This window comes from Stegodyphus dumicola, chromosome X1, assembly GCF_044657685.1.
Source record: "Stegodyphus dumicola isolate Sdum_Otavi_A_Nest chromosome X1, ASM4465768v1".
Taxonomy (NCBI): Eukaryota; Metazoa; Arthropoda; class Arachnida; order Araneae; family Eresidae; genus Stegodyphus; species Stegodyphus dumicola.
Window position 1 is genome coordinate 51,368,950 of NC_140780.1, and position 20,605 is coordinate 51,389,554.

A 20,605-nucleotide genomic window follows, 5' to 3' on the forward strand; every position below is an offset into this window, starting at 1 on the left:
TTAATGTGCAGTTCATATGCATAATAGAATTTGAAAAACTGTAATTTAATGTGCAGTTCATATGCATAATGGAATTTGAAAAAATGTAATTTAATGTGCAGTTCATATGCATAATAGATAAAAAGGTGATGCCTTTCTTTACGCTTAATTTTAGTATTAATTTTAATGTTACTCTTTACGGTCCTTTGTTAAAATGCTGAAACACTTCTTAAGGAACGTTATGGAAATAATCTGAGTAATAGTTAGTAAATATTTCTAAATTTAGTACTGTATAAAATAAAAAAGAAGAAATAAAAAATGCGCTATAAATAAATTACTTTCTAAGAAACGTACATTGTGTAATACAAGCATTATAGTTAGAAAAGTAGAAGCTTAGAAACGTTGTATAATTTTAAGCTCCCTAAGTGGTATGACCGCCTTTATCCGATCATGAGACATTTATTAGATTATAATTTAAAATATCTTCCTTTCTGTCTTTTTTTAATAATATAAATATCATCTTTATGAATGGAAATTTATCAAAACAGACAGAAAAATAAGTAGTTATAAAAATTTAGCTAACAGAAGCAATTTAAATACAGAACTTTATGAACGGATCCAAAACGCTGTGCTACTCAGAGGGTTTCCAACCATTTGTATACATGCAAGGAATCAATGCATAGATTTTTAGAAAATGGTCATGATTCTTTATAATTGCACTTAAATGTGAATAAAAATATGAAATATATCGGATGTTTAGTTACGAAGGTAACAGAGCAACGTTTTAAGCATTCTTCTTTTTATAACAAAAATCTGGCTTTAATCTGATACTTTCCCCACTTTCTGAGAGACTCTGGTGTAATCTCAAATAAATATTCCTGATTTTTCTAAAAGGGCTGATATGATAATAAAATAAATCTTCAATTTTTGACGGAAAGATAATCACATAACTAAAAATAATATAAGGGATGTTCGTGGATCCAAAATTTTGCTACAAGCGGATCAATTCTTTTATTATACTTTCAGAAATAAGGCATCTGTAGGCTAAATTTGGCAACCTTCAATTGAATAGCAGTAGAAAACTTTCTGACAAGCAAGCTGCAGTGAGCCTGTCATGGCGACCACTTCCTGCTAATGACCATCTCTGTGACCCTGCAGATGATATTTTATATAACCAGTATTTCTTAGAACATAAAATATGTCCGTTTAGAGAAATATTTTGCTACTGAACGGAATAAAATATTTTGCTTCAGAATGCAATTTATTCTGTTTGTCATTAGATGCGTAAGATTTTGGGTGTCTTGAGCTATCAAATGCAGTGTCCGACACTTAATTTTGGTATTCGTTTGTCATACTCATGATATAACAGAAATAATTAAACATAAATGAGTATAATTTCATGCGAAAGTTGTAGGACATGTATATCATTCTTTTATCCTTTTAAAATATTTTTTTAAACTTGCGTTTGGAAAAATAATTCGCTGATTGTTGTTCCATGTGGTTAAGTACAAACAATTTATGAAATTCTTTACAACTCCGAACATGCTATTACATCTCAGAACATATTAATTTTCCTTGAATGGATGTTACTTCCTTAAGATTCTCTGAAAAAGAACTCTGTTTGCAGCAGACCATACGCTGCAACGGGTCATTGATTTAGTCTGGACAGCGTTACTGTCTGTGAAGGCTATAACACAGCATGAAATATTTCTTGTGGTAAAAAAGTTGCTTTACCTGTAATTTGCTTTTATAATCTTTAATCTTCTTCATACTAAATTTTTGGGTCGTCTGGCATTTTTTGAATCAGCTACAAGTTTTCTTTAGATTATTGGTTTTAGTGAACCGAAGTTTCCAGACATGGAGCTCAGTTTGTAGCAGTTTTTAATACTTAGGTTAAAATAATAAAGTGGCAGTTTCAAACCACTGAAATTGTATCAGGTTATAGAGACATTAGGTATTTTTTGCAAGAAGGCAAGATGAAAAATGAGCAATCGTCTTCGCCGGGAATCGAACCACGGACCTCTGGAATACCAGCCCAGCGTGCAGAACCACTACACCACGAAGGCACGCTAGGAAATTGCGAGAAATACCTTATATACTCCTCCTTTTAAAGGGCGACTGGGGTTTTTTAGGAGACCCAATCGCCAAATCCTGGGTATGGAGAAACATCATCCAACATCCTTTTAGTTCGGGCTCCACATTGGGTATTTTTGGAAGCAGGCAAGATGAAAAATGAGCAAACGCCTTCGAACCACGGAGCTCTAAATTACGCGCTGAGCGTGCAGACCACCACACCATGAAGGCATGCCAAGAAAGCAGGAGAAATACCTTATAAGGTTTTACTTGATCTGGTAAAAAATTAATTGATCTAAAACCTCTAACAGATGTGAAGCGAATCATCACCATGTTTGTAAAAAATTACAAAGGCAAGGAAAGGTTTAATTAAACCTTTTTATTTAAATAGAATTTAGCAGATAAATACACTTTCTAGAACTAACAATATAAACTACAGCTCATGGTAATGCAACTAAACGGAACAGTCAAATTCAAATTAAAACGCAGAGCAGTAGTTACGGACTCCACAGTTTAAATTTTACATTTAGCTGGCTCAGTAATTCTAATCGGAGCATCAAAAGTTAATTTATCGGCAGGGAATAACGCAAAGCCAAAAATTACAAGCATCAAATTTGGTAGGAATTAAGCGTAACATGAACACGCAGGCCAGAAACACCCTCTGTCTTAAATCCAAAAATACCTCAGTTTAAAAAGTAGCTAAACTCATTTACATTCTGCTGAGGAAACTAAAAGAAAAAGTTATAGTAAAGACTGAAATTATTAATAGCTGATTAATTTAGATAATAACTTTACAACAGTTTTAAAAAATTCATTCTCATATTTACATAAATAGAACAGTTAATTTCATCTCAGAAACATACTAGTCATATTTTTGCTAATATTTTGTTTTTCGAAAGCTAATGCAAAATGCTTCAGTTTCTTCGCTGAATGTACAACTCCCAATTCATATTTTGTATTAAAACACACGACGCTTCTAAAAAACTACCGTTGTGTTTTTTATTTTGAAGTTAATAGCGTCTTGCATTTGCAAGTTACTAAAACTTTTCACATTTAAGTAATTTTACTTCAAGGAAGATTTGATGCTAAGAGTATTTTGAGAATGACAAGAGATTTGAAAGAATGCGGGCGCATCTCGACAAATGCTTTCGTGAGCTAAAATGATTTTAAATAAAATAAAAAGAATAAACTGCATAATCTGAATTCGTAATCTGATATATTAATATCTGCCTTATTAAGTGGGATTTTTGCAGACTTAGTACTTATTCAACTTAAAAGAAATAATCAAACTTTGATATTGATTCGCGAAACTTCAGAGTCCCAAACTGAGAAATAAATCTTCCAGAGCTCTGTTAGCAAGCAAATTTTCCAACGTGATTTTATTGCTGAAAAACAGGTATTTTTACTGAAATTACAAGACTATATTTAGTCCGAATAAAATCCGAGTTACAATATAAGGAGGAAATATTGCTGATAAACTATCAAGAAAATTACGTAAAAGTAAACATATATGTTTTAGTAAAGCATTCTCTCGTGAACTAAACTAACTGGAAAGTTCTCATAAGTGGCATAAATGGAATACTTTACCAGCATTTGAAGTAAGAGAAGCTTACACAACTTTCTGAAAAGCTGAACATCATTCATATTGCATTTGCTTATTACTTAGGACATTCAAGACTCTCCAAGGAAACATGAAGCTACGCTTTGTACTTTCCGGTTTTCGAAAGCATGTGACATATCCGCCGACCGATAAGTAAGATCATTAAACAACGGTAGTTCAACCCGTGCTCAAATTCCGACGAATAAGCTAAATGCATGAAAGACTTCGTGGATTTCAACATGAGTTACGTAAATACGAGCCAAGTTTCCCTTAAAACGTTCTCTGCGAAAGCATTCCTTTTCTTAGACATGTAGCCGTTGTAGATCTGTAGTCGTCTTAATCAATTAACCAGATCTAACCAGTTACAGCTATTTCGCCATATTTCATTTTGGCATATTAAAATTTCTTGTCGAGGTAAAAAAGTTTAGCAAGACTAGATAATAATGCTCAGTGGATGTAAGCATGCTTATTGAAATTTCTTGGCATTACAATAGACGAAAACTCCATTGTGTAGAACACGTTCAAGTATTAGAATAAAAACTTCAAAAATAGCCATCTCCATTAGAAGAATGAGGGGTTATGATTGGATCTTAAATCCTCATATGCAGATGCTATTGTTCAACACCATAATAGAGAAAATAGTCAGTTACGGAGCTGCTATCTGGACTGTTCTCCTATGACAGAAAAGAAGAAGCAATAGCTCCGTGCCATTTAAAGACCATTTTACCTCAACATAACAAAATCATTCGTATCACTTCTTAACTTCTAAAACTTCTTAACGTTGCATTGTGCGTACTGTGCAAAATACATGCTTTCTACGTTCTGTCGGGACTAGACGCATTTAAAATCAAAACATTACAGGTTATTAATCAAGTTTCCTTACATGTACTAACTTACGATCAGAATAACTTTGAATTCAGAATCTCTCAATATTCTCTGCACTCTGCAAATTCTCCTAAAATCAAAATTTATATGTACTTATTCAAGTTCGTACATATGTACTTTATGGAAATATGTGGAACTGAAGTACTACAAGTATTTTAAGAGCATAAACTACATTTTTTTTAATCCTTAGACTAATTGCACTATGCTGAATCAAATAATAATAAATTAAGAAGGTATAATTGGTTTTAATTTCAAATGAAGGAAATTTGGATGGTTAGGTCAAGTTAAGCTATCTGATTACGGCAAAGCCACGGAGGCTATCTATCTAAGAGGGATGCCTTTGTTAGGCCTTTCTGAGGAAAACAGGCTCACATTCATGTTGCAAATGGGAAAAATCACAAAAACCAATCATGCAGCGAGTCCGATTGTCTGTGTTCGAACTCAAGCCAGACCGAACTGCCAGTATTCGCTGCTTGGCCCACCAGCGGTCGAGCGGTAAATACCGCTACACATTGGTAGCTCGATCCGGAGTTCGATTCCCGTCAAAGAACTGGCTACATGGGCGTTTTTGTGTTTTACCGCTTGTGTAATGTAGATACAAGACAATTTCCCTTTAAAAGTCCTCCACGGGGAATCCATCCCTTCCCGTGTAGTACGTTAATGGCTTAATACGTAAAATTATAAAAGTCACTCAGCCACTGGTGGGCCAAAAGGAGCTTGGAACCCCGTCGAAAGAAAGAGAGAACCTTTTTTCTTCATTAATACATCAAGAAATAATTTATTATACCCAAATGAAGAAAGAAATCCTGCTTTATTTTTGCAATTGTATCTAATTGTTTTATACTGAAATAAAAATTAAAGCTTGTAGTAAATTAGTTTTTATAATTTATCTTTTTTTAGAACTAGTTCATTGAAAACTAAAATTATAACGTCAGTTTTATAGTTTAGTGATTTAGTATTCCTTTTCTCACTTTTTATTATATCTTCTTAATTTCTTTTCTCCTTAGGTGTGACATGGAAAGACAGAAAATGATGATGTTTCCTATACTTTGTTGGATTATTACGTTGCATTTTACTTTGGTAAGCACCAATTTTTATACTTCTTTGCTTTCTTTTCATTGTATGCTTTAACATACCTATGAAGTGTAGCAAAAATTGTCGTTGTATGTTATAAAACTGCGTTCCCATTTCTAAACACAATAATTTACTTTCAAGGGAAATATTCAACTCTGATACTTAACAAAAAAAGTACCTAATATGCATATATATACACAGAGGGAGAGAGAGAGCGGGTTCAAAATCATTGCCAGCACACTATTTCTTTTATACGCTTATGCACTTCGATACACCTCAAACGACCTGAAAGAATGTAATAGCTGTCATTGGACTACAGAAAAGGAATTTTGTTTTCTAAATAGGTTACTTTGAGGTTGAATAAAAGTCAATAAATCAGATTTTCCAGGTACTATAAAATGTAACAAATAGTATATCTTGCAACTGAAGAAAAGAAGAAACGACCCTTATTCTCAAGTTAATCTACGGTTAGACATGCTTATAGTTTAAAAAAAGAAAGTATATATAGCACTTTTCTGATGTGCGTCATAAAAAACGATGAAGTATTTTTGCACCGCGATAAATATTACTTTTTCAGAAGACTCTGTTATTATCTACTACGAGTAATATTAAATAAAAAGGGAGAAAAATTATATGTAAGCCGTTATGAAACAACTTAACGGTTGTTATCAAATATAAGAATCCCATGGTAGTTTTTTTATGATTCAGTATAGGAATATGCATAAAAAATCCTCAGGCTATAGAAACACCTATAAATATAACGATTATTTTAGTTATTATTTTTATACGGCTATTAATGTGAATCTTATTGCATTTAACATTATTTTTATTATTAGTATAATGATTAGCAAAGGAAGTGATTCAATTTCCATTCATCTTTTTGATTACTTTGTTTTAGAAGAACAGATGTACGAGACGCGGGGATTAATAAAACTTCTTTACTGTGCTGAAAATGGAATCATAAATATAAAATTAACGTTTTGAATGGTGAGGACTGTGCAGTAATTTATGTATTCGACGACATCTGCATAGATCTTTGTGAGATTAAAAATGCAATAACTGGCTGTGAATTTTGCATTAAACTGCACTTAGAGAAGAAAATGTTTATTACTTCTAGATAACTTCAGTACAATTCTATGATTTTTTATAATCACATAAATATTGTACGTAGCGTTAAATAATGCTTACGTCTAACTGTAACGGCTTAAGTCATAAAACACTAAACTCGAGTTACTGTTGGTGCTGTAAAGTTGCAGATCCCCCAAACTCAACTTCTAGAGCTGTTAAAATTATAAAAAGCAGCTGCAGAATGAAATTTCACTGACTTAAGCCAGCGAGATCCAAAATCCGTGCGTTCATTATTAAGTTATAACTGCGAGTATCACAGTGTTTTCCCCCTTTTATGAACTCAAGAGCGTTTGCCTTTATTAATCAACATTTTAAGAGCAGAAACATAATTCAAATTATAAAACATCAGAAAGTGTGTACGGATTTCTTACTTTATTCTTAAGCGGTAAACCGAGTTGTATATGTTATATATTGTTCACTACTTAAATGCGGCATTATATCGACTATAATGATATTTAATTAGAATATCCGCGTTTCTACAACTTTTAGATGTTCAGAGCATTCTAACACACGAGCACCATCTCCGTCGTATTAGTATATCCGCGTTTCTACAACTTTTAGATATTCAGAGCATTCTAACACACGAGCACCATCTCCGTCGTATTAGTATATCCGCGTTTCTACAACTTTTAGATGTTCAGAGCATTCTAACACACAAGCACCATCTCCGTCGTATTAGTATATCCGCGTTTCTACAACTTTTAGATGTTCAGAGCATTCTAACACACAAGCACCATCTCCGTCGTATTAGTAGATCCGCGTTTCTACAACTTTTAGATGTTCAGAGCATTCTAACACACAAGCACCATCTCCGTCGTATTAGTAGATCCGCGTTTCTACAACTTTTAGATGTTCAGAGCATTCTAACACAGGAGCACCAGCTCCGCCGTTTAATACAATCACCCTCGTTCTAATAATATTTAATCACAAGAAACGTCTAATCCCAATAAGCGGAAATTTTCAAATCCTTGAAAAATTAGAACAATTACTTCTCTTTGCGTTAAATGTGAGAGAAACTAAGTTTCTAATATTAAAAGTAAATACGTAAATACAAATTAAAAGTTTAACTACAGATGACGTATTAACCAAAAATAAAAGTAATGAGATTTTAAATAGTATTGCTCATTACGCGGTTGTTTAAAAAAATTTTATCTTAGATTTTAAGAACAGAATTTTCCAGGGTATAAGTGTTTCGGTAATTTTCAGCGTTTCGCACTTGCAGATCTAAAGATCCTTCAAAGAATCTGAAATGCGTTTAGTAATTTTGCACCTTTTTTACACATCAAGGTTATTTTCATCAGAATTTGCACCATTGCAAATTTCATCAATTTCTCCTTCCTTCCTTTCTTTAATCAAATCCATAAGATTTATCTGTTTTTTCCAGTGAGGTTTTTATTATATATAAATTTCATGTGATTTGAAATTACTTTAAAATTAAATCTAATTTCCCATAAGTTTCTTTCCACACTTTAGTGTTCCCTATATTCGACTAGCCTTCTTGAGAACATCCAAGTTTTATAAAACAGTTTTGACACGAGAAACGTTTTCAGTGAACCTTTTACTAATTTTTGAATTTTTATGTTACGTTATGTTGCGCTTCCATGCATTTATCATTCATACAATTTGGCAGCAGTTGCCGTTTCCGGAAATATAAGATGTTTATGTCTCACGCGTCTTTGCAAATAGTCATTTCTCAGGGTTTTGACATTCAATGAAGAGTGATATCCCTGACATATCTTTCAATTTTAATCATACTCTAATTAGTTAACAAACTAAGCTATTTAAAAATAACGTACGTTACACGAAACCAAAGGAACAATAAATTCGATAATTTAATTTAATATATCTCTGTTTCTTTTATATTGATTTTATCAATCATTATCACAATGACATATTTAATGGGAAATTATCCGCTCCTCAGTGGCCTCCCGATCTGCGTCTTTCATCTGTCCAAGCATTTTGGCACGAGCTATGCTATAGATTTCTTCCGGTTTCGTTAAACATTTTCCATTGCGAAAAAAATATCCTTTTACATTTTGGTGATTGCTTTGAAATTAGAGAATTTTTCTGCTTCCTGCCTTTAAATAATCCCACCAAAAATATCTGCACATTTTTAACCTCTCTTGTTTGCCCACAAATTTTTTTAATATTTCTTCAATTTTGCCTCTCTGTCTGATCATGTTACATAAAGCAGGTTCCAAATCTCAAATTCATATCTGCTTTTCCTTGGCAGCACTTGGAAACTGCATATAAGAAAAGCACTTCTTTTTAAACCTAAGCTCCTTAATTTAGACATTTTTACATTTTATACAATTTGCTGCACAGCCATTACACTGCAAGAGAGCAGTTATTTAGAACAATGCTTTCCAACCGCTGTGCAAGGACACAGTGGTGCGCCGCGAAAGACAGGAAGTGTGTAATGGTTTATGAACGACATTACCGAAAGGCTAGATTGAAAGTGATGAATGAATACCTTGATACAAATAAAATTTCATCGGCAAGTTACGTAAATATACGTACTGGTGCTGGGCTTGCAATGATAGGCAAGATAAGAAGCTTGGCGTTCTAAGTTCAGTCTAAAAATCTCGATGGTTAAATAATATATTGGCTTACCCATACAGCAATTCTCGCGTCAAATAATTTAATAATCAAAGTCTACATTTAATGGCATCATAAAAAGGTGAATGTGTTTGAAAGTAAACCACACAAACAGCTTTTTTAAATTTTACACAATGAAATGGGATCACAGCATCAATCTTTGGTGTTCATATGCTGAAGCTCCTGGCTGTCTAAAGAGAGACTTCTGTTCAGAAGTCGCGAGACGAAAGAATAATTAAAAGTGTGTTTTGCATTATATTCAGTTAAGCTGGAAACCAAACACTAGTTGAAAAGAAACAGGCTTACTTAGCCGGCGTATTTGAATGCCTAAATGAACTTAATCGAGAAATGCACTTGAAGGTCGCATTTGGAAATATATTATCTTACAATAACTAAATGACTCAAAAACAAAATTCAACTTCAATGATGTGATGAAAACAACTTCAATGATGTGATTCAATGATGTGATGAAAAAAGGGTTTCTTTGAAATATTTAGTTTGTGCCTGTATTTCGAACCCGGTGTTGTATTCGAAATCTGTGGATCAATACCTATACCTGCTTGAGAGAAAACTTCATCATCTTGAATAAACGTAGACACAGGAAGTCAGTTAGGTTCGAAACCAATTTGCATATTCATTAGATCATACAGCATTTGATTTGTGAGAAAGAAAACGGTAGAATTTTAAAAGTGATCTTAACCTTGAAGCTAGATTTAAGCACGTTACGTTACCTGAATTCTGGGCAACTACAGAAATGGAGTTTCCATTAATCGGTGAAAAGTCTGTAAAAGTTCTCATCTATGCAGCATAAGGCAGTATAATATGACTTACCTGAAAATTATGTCTAGCTGGAATGGCTATGCATCGTAATGTAAAAATAATTGAAGGAAGTATCTTATTAATTGAATATCTACTACAATGAAATAGGAAAAAAATTAACCATATGAATAGAAAAATGTTCCTTCACATTGTGTCGTGATGTTATTTATGTTTGTGAGGTGTGCCGTGAGATGAAAAAGACTAAAAACATTGATTTAGAAAAGTCATCCAGAGAGTTAGTTTGGCTCACACTTAGCCAACTAGCTATTATCCTCTACCAACTACCTATTAAGCAGCGCAAACTGCCATGATCCTTGCTTCTAGCCCATTATATTTTTTTAACTCTCTTACTGCAATCAGCTCTAAAAACCCTCAATTCCTCCGACCTCGTCCCGTACCTTCCACATTGCAATTCACTGCAGTAGTAGAAAGATTAAAAAAAAAATTAGAGTGAAACATTTGACTTTTAATCTTTTCGATTACAGGACAACAGAGCCAAGCAATTTTTTGTAGAAAGATATATGCATCACTTTTGCCACAAATCAATGTTAAATTAAATTTGTTTAGTTAGCGTCTTATAACAATGTTATTGCTTTTAAAGAAATAATTGTCAGTAAAATGTTTTTTTTAAGTGTGTCTTTCTATTTCGTTCCTCTTTTGTTTTGAAATAGGTAAACTAAGAGATATATTTATGTTTAAAAACTTTTATCACAGTTGAAATGACATCTAACGAAAATATATTTTGTCTCTTGAAGTATTAAGTTGGTGCATATATCTTTCTGAAGAAAACTAACTGGCGCTTGATATTTTAGAGCGAGAAAGATCCTAACATAAAATAGTGATTTCACAAAGCGGTAGTTTTTTCTTTACTTTTTATTTATTTAATCGTGTTCTTTGAAATTTAGTCTTTACGGCGACTAATTACATTAACAAATGATTTTATTAGACAGTGCAAAATTATGCTTCCAGCATCTATAAAGACGATATATATTCAAGTCTAATTAAACAATATATCAATATCATAAAAAGAATTAACTCATTCTGGCGTGCGTGCTTTTGTGGTTTAGCAATTAACACTTAAATTAGGGAAATGGAAGTTCATGATTCGAATCTCAGCAAAGGCATAGATGAGTGTATTCATATTTTCTGGTGCAAAATGCTGAGTGTTCCCTGCGACGGTTATTTAACATATTGTACTCTAATAACATGGTTCATGCTCCAAATATGTCGCCAAATTTGTTACTGTTTCTACATTCACAAAAACACGAGGAAAGTAGTATGAATGCAGCATAGCTTTGAGTGATTTGCAAATATCGTACACGATTAACTATTTGTCTTGCAGGCGAAACTGCGACAGCAAGACATACATTGTATGTTAAAGAAACTACTTTGATTAAATTTTATAAAAGTAAGCTGCAAATAAAAATTTAAAATACTGAATTTTTCAATGTATGAAGCAAGAAAATTCCCAGGATTTAATCCATGAATATGTAGAAAGCTTTTAGTATCTTCGCCAAAAAGAATGTATAATTAGGTAAATGAAACAAGATCACTTAATCAGTGCAAGCTGAGGAGATCTTCAGTGTTAGTAAATTACTACAGATTTATTATTGAGACTAGACTAGGTGTAATCATAAATATTGGTCATCAAAATGCTATTTAACTTTCACAGCGAGTGAATGACTTGCATTCCTTTTCTTCTCAGGTCATTCCATTTCAGCAACCGAGAGCAAGAAGGGAGCAGCTTTTGATTTCTCTTTTTATCTCACCAGCAATTTGCACATACAAAACGATTAGCGTATAAACGAACGGTTAAAAAGAAAGACTATTCTTACTTAAATGGTTAGATTCGACAGGACAAAAGCCCAAGGCCAAGTTTTGCAATTCTCCACGAGACATAATGTCATGATTTACTCGAAGTGCGTTCAACGAACCATTAAAATAATAAAAAATAGTCAAGTGAAAGTTTCGCAGAAGTCGCATTTTTTAGCTTAGAGGCAAATATTTCCTGTGGTAGCCTTACCAGAGCTTCTGAGTTTCAAATCACTTTGATAGCATCGCCTGTTGGTAGGACAGGTGCACCGGAGAGTACAAACAATGTTCAGAAGACACGCTTCTGTAATTGATACACTTTGTTTCACTTGACTTGCTTCTTGGCGTGTTTGTTAGACTCAGAATTCATCGATTATTTTTAATGCAGATGTTGCCTAAGTTCTCATTGTAAATCTGCAACAGGAACTTATTTCAAAAGCTGCATTTACTCATAAGTTTTAACGTCTAAAGCTGAATTCTGTTTCAGTATAATGCTGCAGTTTGTTTCAGAAAGAGATTTAATGCATTTTTAAAGTGATGCAAGTAAAGCAGGCAATGAACATTAAGATTTTAGAAACTTTTTTTTCAAGGTAATTGGCCAACGGGCGCAAAAATTTTATATTTAATCATCGCTTAGTCGTTTATTTAGAAAAGTGTTTTAAACCCGAACATGTTTTAACTTTTAAAAAGTAGCTTTGTAAAGTTTATAAATCCATTTTTCACATTAACAGTAACTTTAACTTATTGTAATGTTACTGTTAATGTTATAGTGTTTCACATTAACTTATTGTAAGTAGTATTTCATTTTTAAGACATTACAAATGGGGAAAAATGTAAAAATGTTGTTTAACTTAAGCAGATTTTTAATTGCTTTGTTTATTTAGATTATGGCAAAACGCTTAAGGGTAATCTGCCTAGATATAAGATGCTCCCCAAGAGAACTTTCTAATGGAAAATGACTTCAAAATATACTTTATCCTTTCCAAACTTATCATCATTCAATTAATGTTAAACTATATTACCGCATCAGGATCATCCTTTGCCGTAAATTATACGTTAACATCACATTAGGCTAGTGTCTCCTATATCCATCCTAAATCTTTGGAATAAGTTCGCTTTTAAGTTTTTTTAAATTAAAAGAAAAAGCAGAATAATATCTGCAATTTATTATTCGGTATAGTGTACTTCTACCAGTTACATTATTATAACCACATATTAAAACAACATATTATTAAAATTTTTACCATTATTACAATTATTTTAATCATATGCGAGCCGCCTGTCAGGGATCCAACTTATATATAAATTCTACTTAAATGTTCTCAAAAACTTATCCTTTTCGAAATAATTGGACCCTTCGTAATTGATAAGAAGTTGTTTCAGATATGAAAGAAAAAAGTATTTTTTCCTCTGTCTAAATAGTTGAAAAGTTTTAAATAATATTTGCATTGTTTAGAAAATCATGATATGATAACATTGATGATCTTATTCTGTCTATCTTTCCATGGAGAAATATATTCAGCATTTTAACAATTACTTTTTTTCGCTAATTAATTAAGTTAAATGACTAAAGAAATTGCACTCACGTAATTATTATTGTAAACTAATTTATAAATAAAATTGGTTTTTCTTGTTTCAAGAGAGTTTAATAATGTTTTTATTCAATAAAAAACAGCTTCCATATGCTTATAGTATTTACCTTCATCTATCTTGCTGTTATCTCATAATGCATTTCTTCGTGTTAAGAAAAGTAAGTAGCTAGCATAGAAATTGCTATCGTCTAATTAGAAGCACTTTTTGTAAGTATCTATTTTCCTTTTACCGAAACGTTGTAGAAGGATCATTCTAACACTTCGTATATGTAAGTATAGTCTTATTTTTATTTATATACCTCGGTACATTACAGGAGAATTTTACAGACACTATCCATTTCATGTCAGGTAAGAGTTATGAATGTAAGTATAAATCTGTATAATTGTGTACGAAAATAATCTTTTTTTCCCAAAATTAAGCATTTTGGTGGCATTTTCAGTGCCCATTTTTCTCTAAAATTCTAGTTTGCTTTATTATGCAAGACAAATTCAGGAAATTTATGCAGTGTGGTAATTTCCCAGATATAATAAGAAAAAATTTCAAATTAAAAGAATCTGTACTTAATGAGTTAAATCTGAACATAATCGAATCTGTGTAGATTATTTTATAACTTGAAATATGGTCTAAAATTTACTATATACTTTGCCGTCCAGACGAGAAAGTAGCTACTGACTTTGATTGACGTACCGAAGTTCCCGGGCTCGAAACATTTAACTAATAATGATTAGTATTTTTGAATCGTGCTACTCTTTAACTAACGCTGCAAGTTAAGAATACTTCGAGTCTGGAGTCGAAGGCTAAAGAAAAGCGAAATGAATTTACTCGTTTTAACAAACTACAATTCAGAAAGCGCCGCCCAAACGGGATAGCGGTTATTGATTCTGACTACCCTACCGAAGGGCCCGAGTTCAAATCCCGGATAAGATATGGATGCTTGTAAATGTATAGCGCCTTCAAGGCATTCCAAATATATATGGAAAGCCGAGCCGAAAATCCTCTCATGTTGTTTTGTGTAAGGGTAAGAAGGGTGGAAGACCCGCAGACCTACACTACAGGCTGCTTTCCCTCAAAATTGGGGTGAAACTGGGCAAAATCGTACTATGGTGGCCAACGGCAGGCGTAATCTTGTACGCCTGTCATTGTCCGAAAATCAGAAATATTGCATAATGAATGGCAAGCAAGAAGGTTGAAGAAATAACTAATACCTTTTACCTAAAACTAGTATAGTGACATTTTTTCTCTCGGAGAACTAGAAGCACTCCTATAGTAACAGGACTTAAGGGTCCTAAAGGAACTAAGTGCACGCTTCTTAATTTTTTGTTTTCAGGGGCAGTTTCAGAAACTGAGATATCAACTGGGCTTGGGAGGACTGGGCTCAGGAGTTAGGAGCGTGACCCTAGCTAGTTCTCTATGGTCCTTCAATATACACTGAAGTGTCAAAAGTCATGGGATACCTCCTAATATTTTGTCGGTCCTCCTTTTGCCCGGCGAAGTGCAGCAACTCGACGTGGCATGGACTCAACAAGTCGTTGGGAGTCCCCTGCAGGAATATTGAGCCATGCTGCCTCTATAGACGTCCATAATTGTGAAAGTGCTGACGGTGCAGGGTTTTGGGCACGAACTGACCTCTCGATGATGCCCCATAAATGTTTGATATGATTCATGTCGGGCGATCTAGGTGGCCAGATCATTCGCTGGAATTGTCCAGAATGTTCTTCTAACCAATCGCGAACAATTGTGGCCCGGTGACATGGCGCATTGTCATCCATAAAATTTCCATCGTTGTTTGAGTACGTGAAGTCCATGAATGGCTGTAAGTGATCTCCAAGTGGCTGAAGTTATCCATTTCTAATCAATGTTCAGTTCAGTTGCACCAGAGGACCGAGTCCATGCCATGTAAAAACAGCCCAGACCATTATGGAACCACCACCAGCTTGAACAGTGCCTTGTTAACAACTTGGGTCCATGGCTTCGTGGGGTCTGCGCCACACTCGAACCCTACCATCAGCTCTTACCATCTGAAATCGTGACTCATCTGACCAAGCCACGGTTTTCCATTCGTTTAGGGACCAACCGATATGCTCACGAGCCCACGAGAGTCGTTGCAGGCGATGTCGTGCTGTCAGTAAAGGCACTCGAGTCGGTCTTCTGCTGGCATAGCCCAAGGAAGATAAATTTCGCCGCACTGTCCTATCGGACACGTCCCTCGTACGTCCCGCATTGATTTCTGCGGTTATTTGACGCAGTGTTGCTTGTCTGTGAACATTGACAACTCTACGCAGACGTCGCTGGTCTCGGTCGTTAAGTGCAGGTGGTCGGTCACTGCTCTGTCCATGGTGGGATGTTATGCCTGAAATTAGATACTCTCGGCACACTCTTGACACTGTGGATCTCGGAATGTTCAATTCCCTAACGATATCCGAAATGGAATGACCCATGCGTCTAGCTCCAACTACCATTCCGCGTTCAAAGTCTGTTAATTCTCGTCGTGCGGCCATAATCACGTCAAAGCCTCTTCACATGAATAACTTGAACACAAATGAAAGCCCTGCCAAAGCACTTCGCATTTATACATTTTCTACGCGATACTACTGCCGTCTGTATATTTGCATATTGCTATCCCATGACTTTTGTCACTTCAGTGTATATGTTAAATTTGAACCATCTGATTAACTCACCCCCATCACTTCCTGCAGCGCGCTTTTAACAAATGGGAAAAGCTATTCACTAGCTTGATGATAAAATACATGTTCTTCCTCTGTTTAGTGAAGTATAAGCACTGAAAACACAAAAATAGGCATGTGTGATTTCCTCCGTTAAGATAGAAATTACAGGATAAGCCAATCCAAAAAGACCTCCTTCTATAAAAAATTCATAAAATAATGCCGCTTTTAGTTTTTATAAATTTCTGAGGCAAGAAATAATTTTGGGGTTTGCAAATGGCTTTTTGCACTCATCTGGTGGCTCATACTGTGGCCACTACTGTGGCTCCTAACTAACTTCTAATATCCTTTGCATGAAATAAAAGTGAAAATTATTTCTAGTGCAAAGAGTTTATGTGTAATTATTAGATAATGATTATAAAGTAATAAAGTGCGTAAGAATATTAATAATATAATTTAGCGATTGAAATTTGTAAATTATTTGCGAGAAAATTCATTACTGTACGTAGCAAAATTATAAAATTTAAAAATGCGAAACATTAATAAATTGCAAAAGAATATCACTGAATCATATTAAAGGGAAAAACCTCAAATTATTAAAATTTATTTTTAACTAACTTCTCTAGTAAAGCTGCCAAAAAAATTGTTCAAAATCCTAAGTTTTGCAATTAAATATCTTCATCTATTTTTGCAGCATTACAGTCAAACCGTTTGCGTTTAATTTTTTATAAAAAGTGTAAATTTTTCTAGATAGAGGTTGTGGAAGACGTATAAAAAGTTAGATTTCATAGTATGGGCTATTAATTTCGTTTTGGCATTTTGACTCGAAAACTTTAAATGGCTATTTCACTTTCCAAACTGTTGCCAGCAAATATTATCTCCCTGTGTTATATTTAAAGAAATTAAATACTGATGAATCTGCATAAATGTATGTATATTTCTCGCATTGTGATAAAACAAGGGAACCAAGAGACATCCAGTTTTGAATAACGTATTACTCTACCGAATATGAGCATCTGGAAGCTCTAATTTGGAATTTGGAATTTCTTTTATTATCGATTTCATATTTTGTAACACTTTAACGAATAAGCTTTAACGAACACTTTAAGAAACTCGACGATTTCAAAGCAAGCAATGGCAACACTGTACGGAGAAAAAAAATTTATATCTCCAACGCGCGAAACAGTATATCGGATATGCTCATTTTAAAATTATTTTGCGATACTGCTGTTGGATTCAATTTTATGGTTTAAGTGCGAAGAACATGATATTTAATAAATAACAGTAACACACAAAACTCCTTTGGGCGTAATATAAAATCTGAAAGCTTTCAGACTTTTGTTTATTTTTATTTTATTTTTTTTTATTTTTAATTTTTATTTATTTATTTTTTGTATTGTCTTTAATTTATGTTTCTTGTATAAAATTTATTTTTTATATTTTAATACGTCAAAGCAAAATATTTTGCGTCATTTAAAGCAATTGTGGAATTCCAAGTATATATCTGTGATCAACGGTTGCCAAAATAAACGGCGCGTAAGGATTCTGAGAACGTGATATCTATAGCTATGTTAAGATTAAAAAAAAAGAAACGAGGTATAATACTAAATTCACTTTTCAATAATCCTTTAACTCTCCTTTTAAATTTGATTATTTCCGATTTTTATTCTTAAAATAGTAAGATGCTTATAACAAATCTTTCTAACTTGCCTTATTTAAAAATTAATTATTTTCACATGACGCTAATGACGTAGGAATTTGCATAGCGTTTCAGTATATAGTAATGTTAAATTTGTTAATTAAAACCTTAAGCAATAATCAGAATGAAATCGAACCAAAATTGTTTTATTCGTAACCAAACTTCATTTCAGATAATTCATATTTCTTGTCTGATGCACTCTCTTGCTAGTTTGCTGTCCTCTGTTACTATTTATTTCTTTAAATTTATAAAAAAAAAAAAGTGTAAAAAGCACGAATATAATCAATAATAGGAGCGCAGATTACACCTATGTATGTTTGTGTCAAGAATTGTTATCTCAAGAATTAAAAGTGCTGAATCGGCCATGATTACAACTATCTCCATATGAGTCGGCCAATACAATTTGACCTTCTTTGGTAACATAAACTAGCATTAAACTCCTAACAGACTTGAAGCGAGTTGTTGTTGTCTAAGTTAACGAAAGTTAAGTCTAGAAAAGGTTAAAATAATATTTTTATGAAATCAGAATTTTAACATAAAATGCATGCTTACAAAATCAGCCACCACTTGTGCCAATGTAATTTAAAGTAACAGTCAAATTCAAGAGTTAAAATAAGCCTAGTCGTCAAAGAGTATACAACTGACCTTAGATTTTAAGTTGGCTCAGAACTGGCAGAAATAACCCAAAGCTGAATAATTACAATCTTATCAGAGTTAGCAAAACCTAATAACGTGTTCTCGAGAGACAGAAACACGCTCTGTCTTGCAATCCAAAATACTGAGCTTAAATACTCTCTAACTGATTTACATTTCTGGGGAGAAAACTCAAAAGGATATGTTATAGTAAAGGTCTAAATCATAATAACTGGTTAATTAAAATAATAATAACCCTATAAGCTTTTATCTTTAACATCTACGCCATCATAAAAAAATGATTTTGTTATAATGTATATATAAGTTGCTAATACTACTAATGATAATAAGAGAAGAAATGTTAAAAGTGCATAAAAATTATTTCATTCAAAATATTCTGAAACCTCAAAAACTGAAACTAAACCCATAAACTCTCTTTCATTAAATCACTGATTTAAGTATTTTAGAGACCATTGCTTTGCAGTGAATTGCCACTAAAGCATTTGCATCAATTCTTAATCCTTAAAACATGCAAGTGACTATAATAACTACTGACGTGTTGCATTTTTTGCCAATTTTAGGTTCAAAGAAAACTTTGTTTATTAAGGTATTTGGTAGTTTCAAATCATTTTCAGCTATTTTTTTTATTTTCTAAATGTACCATGACTTACAAAAGTGTCCGGTTATATAAGAACAGGATACCGACAACAGTAAAAACACATAAAACGGCGGTTATAAAAGATGAATTTGAATTAATAAGGCTTGTTAGACAGTTAAACCCAAGTTATTTTTAATACTGGCATTTTTAATATTGTTGGCCATATTATGTAGGTTAACTACGAAAGTAGTGTTTTATGCTCCTTAATATCTATGTTTTTAATGAACAGAATGGTATAAACTTTGCAACTTCTTTTTAATTTTAAAATTTTGCCTATATACTAGTGCGTATGACTGAAGTAGTACATGCATATTAATTAATATTCTATTAAACTTTACTTAATATATTCTACTAAGATCATTTCAAAGTTAAATTGACAGTATTTTCTTAAGAACTATTTACATACTGATTAATTTATATTTTTCATTACTACGTCTGTTATCTTCAATTTAATTTATTTTACAAGACATCTTGATGAACGTTTCGCTAGTGTCTTATGCTACCTTTCTTGTCACATCACCAGCTGTGAGTTTTATATGAGGATCATAAAATGATCTCTAAAATCATCAATACCGTTTGAAGGATTTCATTAAATGTCTGCTTAACGTAAAATACTAAACGAGGAGATTTTTGTTTTTGATAATGTTCAAGTAGTATAGCTTTGCCAATTTTTGAACTATTTTGGTTGACTGAACATGTCTGATGTTTAAAACTGAGCTGATAAATATACAGAAAAAATTTAACGACAAAAAATTTAAAATTTTCTATAAATTCTTCAAGTCGAACTACGTCAAACTTTTTACTTGCCGTAAAAAAAAACTGATCTCTCTTGGAATTGATTTTTCTCCTAGACTGAAAAACTACAAATTGTGATTAAGAGTAACAAAAACTACTGAACCTATGATATTAGAGGGAAAGGCTTTTTCGCTTCTGTCGCTTTTTTCTTACCTTTCATATTTAGCTTTCAGCTTGTCACTTACTTTTGTGTTCTAAGGTAGGAAGCTTTAATTTTGCTTCCTTGTCGTTATGAAACACAAAGAAACAACCACCTTCTCATTTCTATATCTGCAAGAGTTCAGCCTACTACTCAATGAAAGAAATTATTCCCGAAACATTATGTCTTGTTGTTTTGAATAATGACTAAGTAACCATCTGTACAAAGGCTACGAAAGGTATATTTTAATGCACTTGATGCTTCTATATCATGGCTTTTCCATTATTTATAATAAACTGATTAACACAAAGTTTTATATTTCCAAACACTGTAATCTTTAGCGCCCATGCTTAAAATAAAATTTTAAAATGCTTAAACGAATATGAAATAATAAAATATAAAATATACACAAACCCAAATGGATTGTTATTACAAAAACTTACGTGTATTTGAAGAA

The 20,605-nt window shown here is 32.9% G+C and overlaps 1 protein-coding gene across 3 annotated transcripts in view; it reads left to right on the forward strand.

Annotated features, from left to right (window-relative positions):
- LOC118180911 (uncharacterized) overlaps nt 1-20,605 on the forward strand; it is a 130,444-nt gene that overhangs the window by 47,737 nt on the left and 62,102 nt on the right. For all 3 annotated transcript variants that reach the window (XM_035349993.2, XM_035349991.2, XM_035349994.2), the window contains exon 2: nt 5,545-5,617. In XM_035349993.2, the coding sequence (XP_035205884.1) occupies nt 5,552-5,617 (66 nt within the window). In that variant the 5' untranslated portion in view covers nt 5,545-5,551. The remainder of the gene's footprint in view (nt 1-5,544; nt 5,618-20,605) is intronic.